This window comes from Carassius carassius, chromosome 22 (assembly GCF_963082965.1).
Source record: "Carassius carassius chromosome 22, fCarCar2.1, whole genome shotgun sequence".
Lineage (NCBI taxonomy): Eukaryota > Metazoa > Chordata > Actinopteri > Cypriniformes > Cyprinidae > Carassius > Carassius carassius.
In genome coordinates, this window is record NC_081776.1 from 20,548,246 (window position 1) to 20,561,429 (window position 13,184).

At 38.7% G+C, this 13,184-nt stretch overlaps 2 protein-coding genes across 3 annotated transcripts; both read left to right on the forward strand.

Annotated features, from left to right (window-relative positions):
- Nucleotides 1-642: 642 nt before the first annotated feature.
- LOC132098424 (uncharacterized) lies at nt 643-3,151 on the forward strand. 2 transcript variants are annotated; one of them, XM_059504541.1, is made up of 2 exons: nt 643-987; nt 1,856-3,149. In XM_059504541.1, exons 1-2 carry the CDS (start codon nt 792-794, stop codon nt 2,950-2,952), a joined length of 1,293 nt encoding a protein of 430 aa, XP_059360524.1. In that variant the 5' UTR covers nt 643-791; the 3' UTR covers nt 2,953-3,149. The 2 variants fall into 2 exon arrangements, with proteins under 2 accessions (XP_059360524.1, XP_059360525.1); XM_059504542.1 differs by having other exon boundaries at nt 853-973; nt 1,856-3,151.
- Nucleotides 3,152-9,355: 6,204 nt separating this feature from the next.
- Nucleotides 9,356-12,108, forward strand: LOC132098592 (uncharacterized). The gene is made up of 6 exons (XM_059504653.1): nt 9,356-9,489; nt 9,817-10,177; nt 10,316-10,548; nt 10,647-11,094; nt 11,510-11,778; nt 11,888-12,108. The coding sequence occupies exons 1-6, from the start codon at nt 9,462-9,464 to the stop codon at nt 12,106-12,108; spliced, it is 1,560 nt and encodes a 519-aa protein (XP_059360636.1). The 5' UTR covers nt 9,356-9,461.
- The last annotated feature ends 1,076 nt before the right edge of the window (nt 12,109-13,184 follow it).

The following is a 13,184-nucleotide window of genomic DNA, read 5'->3' on the forward strand; positions in this document are numbered from 1 at the left end:
ACATACTAGTGTATATGTCGAGCCTGGTAATCACGGGAGAGTACCTAGACACGTAATTGTACATTTAAATGCTGACAACTAACGTTAACTGTTTGGATGTTTGCTAGCGATCCTATCTCGTAAACAACATCATAACTGCAGTATTAATAATCGATAACTTACCTTCATAGTCATGAATATAACTGGATATGTACAGCTTAAATCCTTTTTCCCGATTACTGGACGAAGCCTTGGAGTTTTCCTGAATAAGGCGGTGTACATCATTGATGTTGACTTGAGGTAAATCCTGAAAACAGCGAGTGTAGAAAGACATCTTCACGGCCGCTTGATTTTGGACAGTTGACCGGAAATGACTGAGCTGACTTATCTAAACCAGGAAGTGGCCGTGCATATAGTCCATTCGTGTCTGTGACTGCCTCCGTATGATTTTCGGTTAAACTCAATCGTGACGTGCGCGGATTCACGAAGTTCCGACCTTCAGAATCGCACCGTGCACGGCCGCCTTTAGAGATCATTAGCGCTAGCCAGAGCCATATAGACCTTTTTCTTCGCTTCTCCGTGGAGGGCGCCATAGCGGCGAGTGACTTCCTGTAGGATGCTTCGAACTTCCGTTTAGTAACTGTCAAGCTACTGTAATGGCGAATCGCGGAGGCTCCGGGAAGTTTTGTGCTGCTAAAGGCTGTCACAACAGCTACAGGAAGCTCAAAAATCTTCTTGATCAAGAGTGTTATGATCACAAGCCAACAATAAGAGCAGAATGTAAATGCCCAAGACCATTTAAATTGCACAAGATGCCATCCGACGACGACGGTAAAAGACAGTGGCTCGCAGCACTTAATTTGAAATGCCCGCCTCGTAACGTCCATGTATGCTCATTCCACTTTGTGGACAGACAACCAACGACAGAAAATCCATATCCTGAACTTTGGCTTGGATATGATCGTCCATTAAGTAAGAAGAGAAGACGACGAACGTGGTCGGACGAAGGTGAGAATATTTACTAACGTTATTTACACGGCTAACGTCCTATAAGGACTGCACAATTAAATGCAGCTTATGATACAATAATTTTAGTATGTCTAGACGACCAAGTTCTCATGATGTGTACTTAAACACCTTTGAGAGACAAGCGTTTCATTCAGCAAAGTGTATTCAATATATATTCAGCATTAATGCATGTGTTATGAAAACAAAATTTTGTTGCAGTATTTTCAGTGTTATCAAATATGATAATCACAAATAAACACTAGTTTATTTAACATATTTATAGAATTGGCTCATTAATTGAATTATTCTTACTCGTGTATATATTTTGGCAGCAGAGTGTGGTTTGTCTGGTTATTTTACCAGCAGTAAATGTATAGGACCTTAAGGCCTGGTTTTACACACAGGGCTTAAACTAAGCCAGGATTGGGCCATAGTTCAATCAGGACATTAAAGTATTTTTTTTATTTTTTTTTTATAAACGCGCCTTAGAAATTACATTACTGGTAAGCATCTTGAGACAAAACAAAGGCACTGATATCAGTCAGTCAGTGTTGGTTTCTTTCAGTGGAGAGTTCACCATATTGCAGCTCAAATTACAACATTTAACAAAATAATACCTAAAAGTAGTTGTTCATTAACTCATTTTGGTTTACAAAATTTGGAAAGTCAGCATTTTGTCTTTCATACAATGCCAATTAAAAGTGTGTTAGTGCTAAACCAAAATTCTGCATTTTATATCCTAAAATTAATAAGTTAATACATTTTTTGTAATTAACCATTTTCTAAAAATAGAAACTCACCCTGTACCATATAATAAACGATATGATTTTAGATGCTTCACTGTATAATGCCTTTTCTGTATTTACAGGAGCTGGTGTTAACCCAGAGCAACATGTAATGGATGAGATGAGACCTGTAGAAGAGAGTCTTGCATCTGTCCCCAGTCCCAAGCAAACAGATGTAGATGACAGCAGCTGTACATCTAAAACCTTTACCTCTGTTGGAACACAGTGGGAAGACCACATCTTCGAGGAGCATTGTTATATTAAGAGACAACACAGTATAACTTATGTAAACCAGTCAACGCAGTGCGATACATTCAAGCCTCTAACTCTGATGAATGACTATGACTCAAATCTCTACACTGGGCTCCCTCTCCACACATTTCATACCCTTGTAGCTGTTCTGCGTCCCCATGAGAATCTGGCTTACCAGACTGAAATTGAACAGCAAATCTTGCTCACATTAATGAAGCTGAAATTAAACCTGTTGATAGAAGATCTTGCCATTCGATTCCATATATCAGTGAGTCAAGTGAGCAAGATAATTTCTTTTTGGATTGACACCATGGCTGCAGTCTTAAAGGAACTGATACCATGGCTCCCCAAAGAGACAATCAGGGCCACAACACCAGAGGCATACAAGCAACATTATCCCAATGTTACCTGTATCTTAGACTGCAGTGAAAGTGAAGTCCAAAGACCAGGGAACCTAGACTCAAGGTCTGAATCATACAGCCACTACTATGCTTGCAACACCATCAAGTATTTAGTGGCTATTGCACCATGTGGTCTAGTAATGTTTATATCTGCAGCATATGGGGGACGCTGTAGTGACAAATTCATCACGTGTGATTCTGGCATTCTCGAATACCTCCATCCAGGAGATGAAGTGATGGTGGACAGGGGTTTTTTGATTAGAGACTTGTTGTTTGAAAGAAAAGTCAATATGATAATTCCTCACTTTGCCAACAAAATGCAGCTAACAGAAGAAAAAGTCACATGTAGCCGCAGGATTGCAAATGTAAGGATACATGTTGAACGTGCAATTAGGAGACTGAAAGTATACAAGGTGTTATCACAAACCTTGCCTATCACCCTTATGCCAAAGATAGATAAAATTCTGCGTATATGTGCAGCTTTAGTGAATTTGCGTGGTGATCTAATCCGTGAAGCAGATAATTAAGTTATTTTAAAATGAAATGTTGTCTTCTTCAACTCGCTCTCATGATTTATTTTGAAGAATGTTGGTAACCAGACAGTTGATAGTAATCAGACTTCCATAGTCTTTTTTTTTTCACTATGAAGTCAATGGTTACCATCAACTGTCTGGTTACCAACATTCTCCAAAATAAATCATTGTTCAACAGAAGAAAAAAACTATACAAGTTTGGACTGACATGACGGTGAGAAAATAATGACAAGATTTTAATTTCTGGATTAACTTTTAATTTGATGCTCACACTGCTGCATTAGTCATGTACATATATGTATATATGTGTTTAATAACAATACTTGACATTTTAACTTCTCAAAAATCCATCTCAGTGTGTTTTCTGTTTCCTTGTGCTATGTACATATATACACTTTAATCTAATATAAATAAATAACACGCAAGACTTTCTAAGTGCAAACCCTGTAAACAAGAAAATATCACATACATAAAAAAAATGTTAAAACTTGCCTTGACACAATAAAAACTTTTTCTCCATGTCAACATCTGTACAGTTTTTAAAACTGTTAATATTTGTTCACCAGTAGGTTAATCTTTTTTGACTATATGTAAGTATTTGTCATTCAGTTTGAATCGTCCAGCAGTGAATTCATCCACTACTCTAGGAAGCATCACTGAGAAGTAAAAGCCTCTTAGTCGAGTAACCTGGTCTGTTAAATACTCTGCATCGTATGGTACATTTATCAGAATGTGTTCCTTTGGAGACCAGACAAACAGTTTTGCCATTCTCAGCCCTGTACAAAACATGCCTAATTGTATCTGACTGTAGAAGCCCCTGACTCCGTTCTTCTGTAATTCAGGCTTGCCATCAACCATTTTGATATCACTATTATTTATAGTGAAATGATCTGCTAGAGAGGCGGTGTTGTTCTTGGGAACGGGACACTTTATTTCCAGTAGTTCCATACCATTTATTATGCCATCAGGGCTTGCAGACAGCCATGGTTCTGCCAGGCTGACCCTGATACCTGAGTGGGAGACCTGTAGACCTTTTTCTACAAGAAAGCTACAAGCTATTGCCTCTTTCTCATTTCCATACTTTGTAGCTGCATTACCTCGAAAGGTAGGAAAGAGATGCTCTCTCATGAATTTATCAGGATTTGTTGTTGCTCGCACTGGTACACTTTTAGCTGAACTAGCAGTGATCCTGGGCTGTCTTGCACTATGCCACACCTCTGACAAACTCTGATTTTGTGTTTGAATCTCCAATTCAGCTGCCTGGTCAAAGTTCAGTTCTATGTATTTGCTGTAAAATGCTTTACATTTACAGCAAGTCAAAGTCTCTCCATGTGGCTGGTGGACTTCTAAGCTCTCAGTGTCATCTCCTTCCACTGATACATTGGCAGTGTAGCATTTTTCCAAAAGACTGTTTTTTAATTCAAAAAGTGGTTTTGTGTCTGAAGAACTGACTCTCTCCCTGAAGTCTTGATGTGTGTCATAGCTTGGTGTAGATGGTAGCCTTTCTCCCTCCCTTGTTGAATTGGCACCATATACATCCTCAGCTTTGTGACGTCTAAAGGTCATCTGACTGATTCTTTTCTGTTCAAGGTTTCTTCTGGTTCCTGCATTCCATCTACACTGCTCATCAGTGCAAGATAGCCCTGTCATACCACTGACCACTGCATTTTGCACCTTTCAAAAACCAGAACATATTGTTTACTTTATTATTAAACAAAGCATCCCCATTAGCACTTTTTTAGAGCTAAACAATTTAGTTATAACTGAAATGTATAATTGGTTAAATACTGCTCTAAAAATACGTCTTTACATTGTATCACGTAGTCAGTGCTTGAAGTGGGCAGGTGTTTTGCCATATTATTACCCTCTAGTATTGTTAGGTTTGCGTTTAGCTACATTAGAAGTGTTGCTGTATTTATAAATACCCACCTTCCACAACACAGCAGCAGCATGACTACAAGACCTGCCAGGACCAGCTACACAGGAGCATCCAGCTGTTTCCACTACTCCGTTATTTTGTAACATAACCCACGCGATGTGGTTTGGTTTATTAATAGCCTGACTCGGCTCTACCTCCGCTTTCAGTAATGTGAACTGCTGATGTTTATGGCAAAGAATTCGTCCAATTTTGTTACTGTGTAGATAACTATATGCTTTGGTACTTTTATAATTTCTAAGTTCCTCGCCATCCACACCCTCAGACAAAACAAGATAATTGAATATGTCAACATATGTGACTGCTGGCCATTGTTTCATATCATCAAACCAGGAGGTGGCGCTGGTCAACTTCGTAGGATGTGGAACAGACAAAGTTACATTGTTTACGGTTTTTGTTAAATAGACTTGACCATGCTGCCACCGCGAACTAATGTTGCCGTTGTTTGTTGACATTATGGCCGTTAAAAGTAAGTAAAACCGATTACAAATGTGGTTTCAGAGCGGTCCAAAATCTCTGTAACGGCTAATTAAACGCATCTAGTTGCGAACCGGAAGTTCGAAGCATCCTACATACGCGTACGCGCAAAGCATAATGGGTAATTTCGCGTTCCATGAAAAAGGTCTATAGAGAGAGAGTTGACAACTCCATTGATTCCAATGGAACGCTTTTTTTCAGTAATGGCGGCTCGTGGAGCCTCTCAATAGTTCCCGGAAGTAGCAGCAAACCGATGCCGCGCCGTAGAGATGCAGCAGAACAAACCGTTTGCGACGCACTTTTAAAAGGTAAGACGTTTAAATAATACGGTTGTAAATTATTAGTACATCTTAATAACAATAAACTGTAAGTTAAAACCTTCTAGTAGATTATAACTCATTAAATGAGTAGATTTAAGGGACGTTATCAGATAACTAACAGATTAGGCTAGGATTGTAGCTGAATAAAGTTAGTAACGAACACCCTATTAATTGTAAAATCTGTTCTCTTAATTCAGTTTCATCCATCGTGTTTGGAATTAGAGAAAAGGAGTCTAAACGTTTTTTTTTTAACGTTACATAGCCTATTAGTTCAATATTAACGTTTGACCGCGTGTGACAGCGGTAACTGGAAGTGGTAAAATGAGGTTATAAAGTTTTTTCCTTATTACACGTATTGAATAATTAAATTACTTAATAATAAAATGCACCCTATTGATATAAATTTAGAGTGAATTGAGTTTGCAAAAACATGGGTGGAGTGTTTTTAGTCATTGTGATTCATTGACTATTACCTGTCTATATTATATAACCTATCTATATTATAATACTACTGTATTATATACTTAAACTTGTTAGTGTATAAAAGTAACATACTGTAACATTCTGTGGGTGCTGGTAGGTGGAGGATTAATGGTGCCACTGGACTGTTCTGTGATGGAGCATCAGTGAGGATGCAGGTCAGGAGTGCTGAGGGGACCTTTTATTTTTTAAAGCTGCATTTTCATTCTTTATTTTTCTTAGTGCTGCCTTTGCATTGTTTGATATTTTTTTTCTTGTCCCTTTAATTTTTTTAATAGACCCAGGTAACTGACTGATGGTTCACTGGAATGCTGACTTGCTGCTGGCTGACTGAGTAGTGTCACCTGTCCCTGTCTCTCCTCTCTAGCCATGTCCTCTATTTCTTCACTGTCACTTTCCCTTCTCTAAGTGTCCTCATTCATTTTTTCCACAACCTTTGAAACTGATAGAGGCAGAATACATGGAATTGCTAATTTTAAATATTGAAAATATCACATCACTTCAAAATTAGAAATATTACTTCAACTAGTACGAGTTTGTACTTATTATATATGTATCCCCTGAAATAATATAGCTGTAATTAGCAGCGATTTGCTGTATGTTTACAGGTCTAGGGGTGCATCGTGGAGCAGGGGCACTCCTCTTTTTGACCACAAAGGTTGTCGGAATAGCACCTGGTCTCAGCCTACTCTTTAATTTTTTGGTCATGACAAATTGGTTTTCCTCAAATGTGCCTGCAGAGTGACTTGAGTTTAGTTTCCACACACAACTTTTTTTTTTTGTCTACCCACATATTAAATGCACAGTTATAGGTAACACTGATGACTCCCTGCAATGTCTCAGCTCCCTGGGTTTAAATAAATTTAAGTATAATTACCTAACAATTTTTTGTTGTTGTTGTAATTTTTATTTATATTTAGATTGCTGCTGCTGATCTGATCCAACCATTATTTTCTCCTCTCCATGTCAGCGGGGAAGCCATACATTTGCACACCTTCCTCTGACCGAGTGGAGCATCCCCATGCAGCACAGCAAACCATGGTGGAGACTATGCAAGGACAACATGAAAGAAAGGACACATACAAAATGCTTGGAATGCTATTAAATTTAGTAATGTATTCATGAATTGCTGTAAATAGTTAATTGCATTTATTTCAATAAAAATATAAAGAAAAAGTCATCTCGTAATATATAATTACAATTTAAAATAACTGTTTTCTATTTTAAAATGTAATATACTCATGTGATGCCAAGCTGAATTTTCAGCATCATTACTTTTGAATGGCAGTGTACATGTTTGTATACGAGTATGCCCGAATATATTGTGTGTATGAATAAGTAGATAATTATATTAATATATGTAGCTGTAAGAATTGTAAACAATAAGCTTCATTTTACATTTACTTAAAATGCTAATTACTGCTGCTAACAGTATAGTGCAGTGCAAGCTGAAAATCAACTGTCACCAGCCTGTCTCTGTACTATCTGAAAGTCATAAATATGACATTATTTAACATGAGATCAGTGAAAAAAATAACAATATGTAACGTAAAAAGGCAACCGCAACCCGTGTTTATACAACTTAACGTTAGCCTGAAATACGTTTTTAAAATAACGGTAAGTTAATTGAACACTAATCCTCAAAAATTACATGATTTGATATTTTAAAAACAACATCGCTATAACTACATATTCATGCTACATACATATGTCGGTGTGTTGTATAAATATATAAAATAAATGCATTTATTGACTCCTTATTACCAGAAATCGCAGTTTTGTCACTATACTCTAACAGTTTGAATGGCCGCCAACGCACTTCCTGGAACTATCTGAAGTCTACATGAATCACGTGACAACCAAACATTTCAAACTTCCGTTGTCGCAACTCTCTCTCTCTATGGCTCTGGCGCTAGCGAAGTCTAGCAGGGTTGCCAGGTTTTCACAGCAAAACCCGCCCAATTTCTACTCAAAACTATCCCAATAGCTTTCCAGGGGCGATACCCTGGTAAATTTCGCGTTCCAGAGGGTAAAATACAAATTTTTTTGGTGGGGTCCTCCCTGGTAAAACTAGCATTCCAGGGATAAATATCACGTCATTGGTGTCGCTTCTACCCTCGGACATTAAACACAGTCCCCGGCAACAGTGTAAAGGTTTCCGCGGACTTGGCAACACTGGTATCTCGGCCGCTTGGGGTAAACATTCCGTTTCTATGGCAACTGTGGAACTTCAACGAGACCAGCCGTTTGATTACGTCATAGAACAGGCTGCTTATAAGGAGCCGCTCGCTCGCAGAAGCTCTGAAGTTCAGTGATAATCCGAGCCGAGGCGAAGAGTCACCGAGCAAAGAATCTAAGCGAAGTCTACGAATACTGTGTACAGACTCCAGATGGTCTATATTCAGTGTTTAGGAAAACACACAGTTTATACACACTGTCTGTAGTCTCACTCACAGTGTGTATCAGATACAGTTTGACAACAATATCTAACAGCTACTAAATAGAGTACATCAGAAATCATGTCCACAGACTCCACACAAAAGAGAGATGTGCAGCTGAAGGCTGCTATCAGCAGCACCATCTCAGAGAATGGAAATGATCAGAGTGGCATGAATATTTCTCCTGCAACCAATGAGAAGACCAGATCAACAGGTGAATGTCAACAGACCATTTGAAATACATTACAGTGAGATGCAAACACAAATGTGGTAAATTTTGAAATTTGTGTATGTGTTCTAAATGATATTTAAATATTTCAATCATCCATTAATGCAACAAATATAATGTGTACCACAGAGCAAAAACTGCATGTTGGCTCTGTTAAATAAAGTCACCAATGTCAAACAGCACAACATTAGCACAGTCTTACAAGTTAGATAATTATTCATGTTTAATCTGTGGTAAGAGGTGTTTCTAATAGTTTGTTATTTGCTTTTTATCTTCTTTCTGAAAATACTGAAGTGAGGAAGAGCAACAAAACCTCTGCATTCTTCCGAAGAACATGGAAGGCTGTGAAAAAATCCTTTCAGAAAAACAGAGTGGATCCCTTTGGAGTCTCAGCACAGCCTGATCCAGAGCCATCGTGTGTCCCAGATCCTGAAGCAGAAGATAAAGTGGACCGGGTTGATGAAGAGCAATTGTGTGCTGAAGGCCCAAGTGGTGCTAAACTTCAAGTGACAGCAGAAACTCCCAAAACTCAAGTGACAACAGAGTCCACACAAAAGAGAGATGTGCAGCTGAAGGCTGATATCAGCAGGACCATCTCAGAGAATGGAAATGATCAGCGTGGCATGAATAATGAGAAGACCAAATCAAAAGGTGAATGTCAACAGACCATTTGAAATACATTACAGTGAGATGCAAACACAAATGTGGTAAAAGTTGAAATATGTAGCATATATATGTATTTTTTATGTGTTTAAATGATACATAAATATTAAAGTCATCCATTAACACAACAAATATAATGTGTACCACAGAGCAAAAACTGCATGTTGGCTCAATGGCTTAAATAAAGCCACCAATGTCAAACAGCACAGCATTACCACAGTCTTACAAGTTAGATAATTATTCATGTTTAAGCTGTGGTTAGAGGTGTTTCTAATAGTTTGTTATTTGCTTTTCTTCTTTCATCTGAAAAAAAAGTGATGAAGAGCAACAAAATCTGTGCATTCTTACAAATAAGATGGAAGGCTGTGAAAAAATCCTTCCAGAAAAGCAGAGTGGAGCCTATTGAGATCCCAGCACAGCCTGATCCAGAGCCATCGTGTGTCCCAGATCCTGAAGCAGAAGCTGAAGTAGATCTGGTTGATGCACATCAGTTGTGTGTCGCAGGTCTAAATGGTCCTGAACCTCAAGTGAAAACAGAAACTCAAGTGACAACAGAGTTGTCAATGTTACATAATGTCCTTCTTAACATTTTCCAACTGGAGCGTCGCATGTGCAAATGTAGAGTTATGTGGACACCTATCACTGAGGTCTGGCCCAGTGTCTTCATGGGAAATGAGTAAGTCAACACACTTCTATCACATGAACCAAACACTATGCAGTTATATTTTTCTCATTGTCAGGAGTTATTTTTTAAGTCTTCACTCTAAATCCTATTTAATGAAAGACTAATCTAGGCTGTTGTGTTCTTCCGCAGGGAGACAGCAATGGACCGAGTCAAACTGAAGGAGATGGGTATTACTCACATCCTGAACACTGCGGCGTACAAGGAATATCCAGAAGGAAAGATCGATAAAAAAGCGGGATATTACCAAGAAATGAACATCACTTACTATGGTGTGCTTGTAATGGATGAACACAGGTTTGACATCAGCAAGGACTTATTCCCAGCTTCAGAATTCATCCACAAGGCCCTAAGTAACACAGAAAGTAAGAGCTGACACACAAACACAATTTATCATACATCATTTATCTTACAGTGATAAACTGTGTATGGATGAATTTGAATGTCTTTCTTTTTTTCTCAGATAAATTGTTAGTGCACTGCATAGATGGTGTCAGCCGCTCTGCCACATTTTTTCTGGCATACCTGATGACCCACCATGAAATGTTGTTGGAGGATGCCATCGACCACGTCATACACAAGAGATGGATCAGGCCAAACAGGGACTTCTTGAAGCAGCTGATAACCCTCAATTCAAACCTCGTAACACAGGGGAAACTACAGATAAGAAAACCGATAAACACAGATAAAACAAAAAACGGAGAGGACCCAGTTGCGCACCCTGTTCCAGAACCATTGTGTGAGCCAGGTCCAAGCAAACCTAAACCAGAACCTCAAGTGGCAAAAGAGCTTTCAGTATTAGAAAGTCATGTCTCTCTAAGTGTCCTTCAGCTCCAGGATCGCCTGGATGAATATACTTTGTACTGCACACCTGTCACTGAGGTCTGGCCCAATGTCTTCATTGGAAATGAGTAAGTCTAAAACACATATTACATATAATACAGTATGAACAGGAATAATATAATATAATATAATATAATATAATATAATATAATATAATATAATATAATATTCATATAAAATAAATGTGGCAAGTGGGGCGGGGTTAAGAGCTGTGGGAATGGGTCGAGGCCGTTGGAGTAATTGGAAATGAGCGACACCTTGCCACTCACTGGTCTCGAGTCCCACAGAGGAACTCCAGAAGGATAAAAAGAGGAGATACGACAGGGAAGGCCTGGGTTTTATTTTGTGTTTTGGTTTTGTTTGTGTGTGGCAGTTATCCGCAAGGGGCTGTCATGCTGTTGCGTGTTTATTTTATTGAAGTTCCGCCTCCTTTTTCCCGATTTGCAAACGTTGTTACAGTGAAAGTGTTGTGTTCTTGTGCAGAGAGACGGCAAGAAACCGAGCCAAACTGAAAGGGATGGGTATTACTCACATCCTGAATGCTGCGGCAGTGGAGAAGAGCTTGAAGGTCTTGTTTGAAATTCCAAGCAAGAAAAGCCTAAAAGGAAAGGTCAATACAGGAGTGGCATATTACCAAGGCAGGAGCATCAATTACTATGATGTGCCTGCAGAAGACAAATGCTCATTTAACATCAGCGAGTACTTCTTCCCAGCCGCACAGTTCATCCACCAGGCATTGAGTAACCCAGAGAGTAAGAGCTGATGCACACAGACACACACGTCATTTATTAAGTGTCCTACAGTTATAAGCTGTCTAGGAATTACTTAGTTTTGAGTGTCTTTCTATTTTTATTTCCACAGTTAAGGTGTTGGTGCACTGCAAAAAGGGTCTCAGTCGCTCTGCCACACTTGTTCTGGCATATCTGATGATTTACCATGACATGATGGTGGAGGATGCCATTGACCATGTCATGGAGGCGAGACACATCAGACCCAACATAGGCTTCTTGAAGCAACTGACAAACCTCAATTCAAACCTCAAAAGTCAGCGGATACTACAGTTAAAAAAAGGTCTACAGTAAAAAATCAGATCAAAGTTGAAAAAAGAAACGGATAAAAAAACACTTAATGCAAAATAAAAACAAATATGTAAAACAGTTTGTCTAAATTATATTAAAATGAGCATTATTTATTATTTATAGGAGTAGCATCATGGCAACAGAAATACACACGTATTACAAACTTAAAAAAAAGTAAAGTAACACCTCGCCTGCACAAGATGTAAGTGCCTCTTCAAAAGCACATAGAACTAATCAAAATTTGACCTACTCCAAACCTTCTTTAAGTAGGTTTTTTAAGTAGTAAACCTACTTTAAGTGGGTTTGGAGTAATGTCATTAAGTACCTGAAATGTTGCTGAAAAGGTCAATAAACAATAAATAAATAAAAAAAGTCTTTGTAATGGCCTCATATTTGCTTCATTGCAGAAAGGTTTTATGAAATGTTTCTACATTCTGTGGAAACCTTCTTCATTGGCAAAAGAAGAAAATACTAACCTGATTCCAAGCACACATTACGCATTATATGGATTGGCTGTTAGGATCTGCTTATAAGCCGTCTGCGATTGCACAGTTGAAAAGATTGCATATTGGCCAAGATGGCTTGTCTAAGATCCTTCTTAAGTTTTTGCAAGATCGCTGCCTGGAGTCCTGGCTTTTCTGAGGTAGTTTATAGGTAGCCACACTTGCCCTCTGACCTTGTCTCCAGATAGGGGTTATTACAGGGTCAGAAGAGGAGTTTAATGGACCCTGACCAAGGTGGAGATGTATCACTCAAATGCTGCTGATCTAACCTTCGCCCCCCTGAAATTCTTATCTACGTCAGTGTGTGGGAAGATTTGCATAACGCCTCCCAGATGTTCACGCAAAGAAAGAACATTTCCATCTCAGGCTTGAGGCATTCTGCCAATCACAACGCACTGTATAGCTGGCCAACCACAGCACCCCTCACTTTTAAGAGACACAAGAGCCTTGTGAAAATCGACTCGTTTCAGAAGGAGGGGCATATGCAGTATGTTGAAAAGTTTTTTTTACCTTAAACGGCATAAACACATTTCATTACACCAAATACACCAAAAATTATGTTCTTTTTAGCAGCAT

Coding starts and splice junctions, on each gene's coding strand:
- LOC132098424 (XM_059504541.1), top strand. CDS start 792: ATGCCATCCGACGACGACGGTAAAAGACAGTGGCTCGCAGCACTTAAT. Junction 988..1,855: donor ACGAACGTGGTCGGACGAAG/GTGAGAATATTT, acceptor CTGTATTTACAG/GAGCTGGTGTTAACCCAGAG.
- LOC132098592 (XM_059504653.1), top strand. CDS start 9,462: ATGAATAATGAGAAGACCAAATCAAAAG. Junction 10,549..10,646: donor GGCCCTAAGTAACACAGAAA/GTAAGAGCTGAC, acceptor TTTTTTTCTCAG/ATAAATTGTTAGTGCACTGC. Junction 11,779..11,887: donor GGCATTGAGTAACCCAGAGA/GTAAGAGCTGAT, acceptor TTATTTCCACAG/TTAAGGTGTTGGTGCACTGC.